This window comes from Scyliorhinus canicula, chromosome 3 (genome assembly GCF_902713615.1).
Source record: "Scyliorhinus canicula chromosome 3, sScyCan1.1, whole genome shotgun sequence".
In the NCBI taxonomy this organism is placed as follows: Eukaryota; Metazoa; Chordata; class Chondrichthyes; order Carcharhiniformes; family Scyliorhinidae; genus Scyliorhinus; species Scyliorhinus canicula.
Window position 1 is genome coordinate 16,131,549 of NC_052148.1, and position 4,451 is coordinate 16,135,999.

The following is a 4,451-nucleotide window of genomic DNA, read 5'->3' on the forward strand; positions in this document are numbered from 1 at the left end:
ATTGGCTTCACTCTTTTTGTTGTTAAAGAGGGGGGCGGGCAGGGAGGGGGAGAGACAGAGCGATCTGTGTGTGTGTGTATGTGTGTGTCCCCCCCCCCCCCCCCACCACCCCCCTCCTCCCCCCCCCCCCCCCCCCCCCCCAGATAGGATTGACTGGATTGAAGAGAGAGGGGAAGCACTTTGCTAAATAGAGTTGGGGCCGTTACTATGTTATCTTCGGGACTCGGAATGAAGATGCCTGGTTTCAAGGACCGGGGCTAACTCGATCCTTCCATCCTGTAAACCCAGCAAAGATTGCAGACCGTTCCTACTGAAACCATCTCCAATAATCAACAGTGTTTCAAAAAAAAACCCACAAGAAACGGCCTTCTGGGGAGGAGAAAACGTTTAGAATTAAGAGGGGGCGAAAATCGAAGGGATTATTCCTTCTCTCTCCCCCCCCCCCCCCCCCATCCCCTCCAACCCCCGAGGATGACGTCTGGGGTAAATTTGAAATGCAACCCGGCTCTGCCGCCCCGAATCGAGGAGAGGAGACGGCGGGGGCCCCTGGATCACTTCCCACCTCCAGCGAACTCCAACAAGCCCCTCACCCCTTTCAGCATCGAGGATATCCTGAACAAACCTTCGGTGAAAAAAAATTCCCACCTCTGCTCGTCGGGACACTCGGGGACGGCAGACAAAGTGTCCGGGCCCGGACTTGCCAGGAACGGTTTGCCCACTCAGACCTCGCCGCTCTGCGCCCTGGAGGAACTAGCCAGCAAAACTTTCAAAGGTCTGGAATTGAGTGTGATCCAGGCGGCCGAAGGTATTTGAGCAGACCCTTTTTGTTCCTGTAAATTACAACACACATTCTTTAAGGGTGTAGAGGGGAACTATTTAAAAAAAAAGTACTCTTGTTAAGTTTTCACGAAATTGTGACAGATTTTAGACAAATGCTTGCTAACCACATTTTACATTTGTAATATTTCTCCTGTGTGTGTGTATGTCTGTTTTAGAATTCCTCTCGGGAAGATATATCAGAAGCACATCTCAAACGCTAACCTATCCCTTATTTTTAAAGCTACTGCCCAGAACGGGCAGCTTATTCCTCACAAATCATCTCCTCGTGTGGATATTTTCTTTCCTTCCTGTTATTTTTCATGGGGGTGGGGGGTCAAATTAATATACCCTCTCTCCCCGATGCAGAACACGTCTCACATTTTAATACAGTTTATTGTGCATCAATTATTTGAGTTTTTTTCATTAAAAAACTTGTTAAAAGTGTCGGATAGCCCGTTCGATTACTGTCCCCAAATTGCGATTGAATTTATTTAAATCACTAACAAACATTGTTCGAATAATTCCTTTTGTGTTATACATATATATATATATGTGTGTGTGTGTGTGTGTGTGTGACATCTATATATATAAAACTATGTTTTGATGTCTGAACATTGTGCTGTGGTTTCATCTGGAAGGTGTTAAGTGCCAAACGCAAGTATCCCTCCTCACCAGCCAATTAATTACCTTTCAACAATATCTTAATATTTTCGGAGAAAGCTCAACTGCGGACAGTCATATAAATGCACTTAAACGTATTAGTAAATATAAGCTTATATAGATATTCAGGAACATATTAAATGCACATATATGGACACATATATATAGATATAGTGGGATTGCAATATGTCAGTCTCAAAAAATAATTTCACTCTTCTTAAATCTCTAGAAATATATTTTAAGACCGGCGTTTTGCCATCACGTTTACTGCAATCGTTTCTTTAAAATGAGGCTTAAAATAAAGTCAGACTAAAAATTAGGGAGGCTGAAATAACTCGCAGTTCAGACATGTGGCGCGAATATAATGATGAAATTGACAAAAATTGAAACTATATATATATTTAAAGTTTTGTACCCCATTACTGCAATCGCTATCAAACGCGTGCGGGGGTTGGGGGTGTCTGTGTTTTATAACATTATATTTTTGCAACATTAGTGTTTTGCAACATTATATTTTTCTGGCTTCTGGGCAAACGGGGAGTTTAGAAATACTGAGCGAGAGAATCTTCAGATTTGGTTTGAACCGACGTGAAGAGAGACAGGATTTATTTTCGTCTCTGGGATCTATCACCGTCGCCCTATTTGCGAAAATATCTGCAGCAAATGTTGTTTCAGCTCACACAGGGAAAGCCATTTGTGCGGCTGAGTTGGGAGTGGGAGCGGTGGAGGGTCGAAATTGTCAACTCGAGATTTTGTGCCTGTGTGTGTGAATGTGTGAATCCAGTTCTAACTGTAAACGGAAGCTAATTGAGCTTAGCGCCAGCGGTAACTGCAAGAGGCAGAAGGTGTCCCTCTCTCTCTCGGCCTCTGAGTGGAGAGGAGCATCAGTCACACGGTTAGTTACCCGCTCACAGGAAGCAAAACACATTTCCAACCGGCTGCCTTGTGTCGGGGACAGACTTACACTTAAACAGTTTCAGAGATAACGGTTCGTGCTGTGGGGGTGATGAGAAAATAAAGCGCGCTCGCAGCTCTGCCCGTTTACAGTTTGACAAATATATACACACTGCGTGTATTCTACGGTGCAATTGTTGCATGTGTTCAGGTGCTGTGTCATATTGTTTACATAGGGATGTAACCACCTCACACTCTCACAGGGTATATCGCGTCTAAATGTATCTTCAATACAAAGCACATGTTGCATAATTATGTCATTTAGACACACCTTTGCACAATGTGCACACTTTGTTAGTGTGTGCAGGCAGATCCGAGTGTAGAAAAGTTGATTTACCAAGTCCACTGAAACACGCTTTGAAATAACATTGCTTATACTTGAGGATGCGGATCTGTAATCATTTGCATACTATACCGTAAACACCATTCTCAACACTGTGTAAAGACGGGCATTTCCTAGTATCGCTTCTGCGTGGATGAACTGTGGAATCTACCAATCTGCCGGCACTCAGCTCTGGATGTCTATGTATAGAACTTGGAAAATCGCTGTTGTGACATATATTGGTAACCAGATTTCCACGTGTAATCTCTCATTTTAAAAGCAAACCCAACCTCAGCGCTGTCAGTTATTTCACCAGGACTCTGTTGCAACTTTTATTTTTGTTTAGTGACCAGGTAGAAGTAAAATAGATCAGGAGGGACGCCAAAATGGCACTAACGTAATATTGAGAGCGATTTGTGAGCAATTTGTTGGAGAAATTTTCCGTGTGCATAAAGATGTGTTGTTGATGACTTTGTACATTTACCAAATATCGTGTGACAACCTTTCCTCCTTATTTCCAAGGCCGGGATCATGTCACCACGTTTGGTCAAAGGCAGACCTCGAAAAAGAGACGCAAGTCCCGCACCGCCTTCACCAACCATCAGATTTACGAGCTGGAGAAGAGGTTCCTGTATCAGAAGTACTTGTCTCCCGCCGACAGGGATCAGATCGCCCAGCAACTGGGGCTGACCAACGCGCAGGTGATCACCTGGTTCCAGAACAGGAGGGCCAAACTCAAGCGCGACCTGGAGGAGATGAAAGCCGACGTGGAGTCGCTGAAAAAGCTGCCGCCCCAGCAGCTGGAACAGCTGGTGCACCTGGAGGTGTTCCCGGAGGACGGAGCCGGCTCCAAGTGCGAGAGCTCGGACCTATCCCCTAAACTGTCCCCAGCGTCTGGACTCGGGCCCTTTCCCAACTCGCCCCAGTGTTCCTCCAGAGACCAGACTACTGACGAATTCTCTGAAGACGAGGAGATAGAAGTGGACGATTGAGTGAGGTCAAATGAATCTATATTTAAATACACATATATATCGGAAAGAGTTTGAGAATGGGGGTAACTCGAAATCGAAACAGGGAAAAATAAATCCTGCCAGTGGCAAGGAGGAAGACAGACATGGGATTAACCAGTGACTCCATGTCCCTTTTAAAACTTTTTAAAGTGCAAATTAACGTTGGGATCGCTGCACGTTGTTGAACCCGATTCAAAGGAGCCAGATAGATATGGACACAAGGGAATACACAGACTGATTTCCCCTTGTCTTGTATGTAAGAAGCTCTATCGGTTTCATTTGTTCGGGGAAGGGGTGGGACTGAGTGCAATTTTACACATTTATTAATTGTACATGTCTTGTTAGTTTCTTTTCTTTTCCTGTTTACTTCTGTTCGTTCAACTGGACCGATCAAAACAGAGTAAACCCGCCAAGCTGCTACAACAGGGACTGCTAGCAGCCTCAGTCTCTTGTTAATAACTTTTCTTTTTATATATATATATATATATATATAAATATATCAATCTTCCCAGGCCGAAGATTAATTCACGTGGTTAATTTATCTCCCAGGACACGCGTGGGGAGCGGAATTAAAACCCAGCTTTTATTTTTCACTTCGTTTTGTACATTAGAAAGATATCATTTGGTGGGTGCCAGCATTGATGTGTACACTCCCCACCCCGAAAGAGATAGCCGCCTTCACAAAA

At 44.3% G+C, this 4,451-nt stretch overlaps 1 protein-coding gene across 1 annotated transcript; it reads left to right on the forward strand.

Moving 5' to 3' along the window:
- The first annotated feature begins 440 nt into the window (after nucleotides 1–440).
- Nucleotides 441–4,208, forward strand: lbx2 (ladybird homeobox 2). The gene is made up of 2 exons (XM_038793006.1): nucleotides 441–805; nucleotides 3,278–4,208. Exons 1-2 carry the CDS (start codon nucleotides 472–474, stop codon nucleotides 3,745–3,747), a joined length of 804 nt encoding a protein of 267 aa, XP_038648934.1. The 5' UTR covers nucleotides 441–471; the 3' UTR covers nucleotides 3,748–4,208.
- Nucleotides 4,209–4,451: the final 243 nt, after the last annotated feature.

Bases quoted from the DNA above. Each gene is read 5' to 3' on its own strand.
- lbx2 (XM_038793006.1), top strand. From the start codon at position 472: ATGACGTCTGGGGTAAATTTGAAATGCAACCCGGCTCTGCCGCCCCGA. The intron at 806-3,277 runs GTATTTGAGCAG...CTTATTTCCAAG, and splicing joins TGTGATCCAGGCGGCCGAAG to GCCGGGATCATGTCACCACG.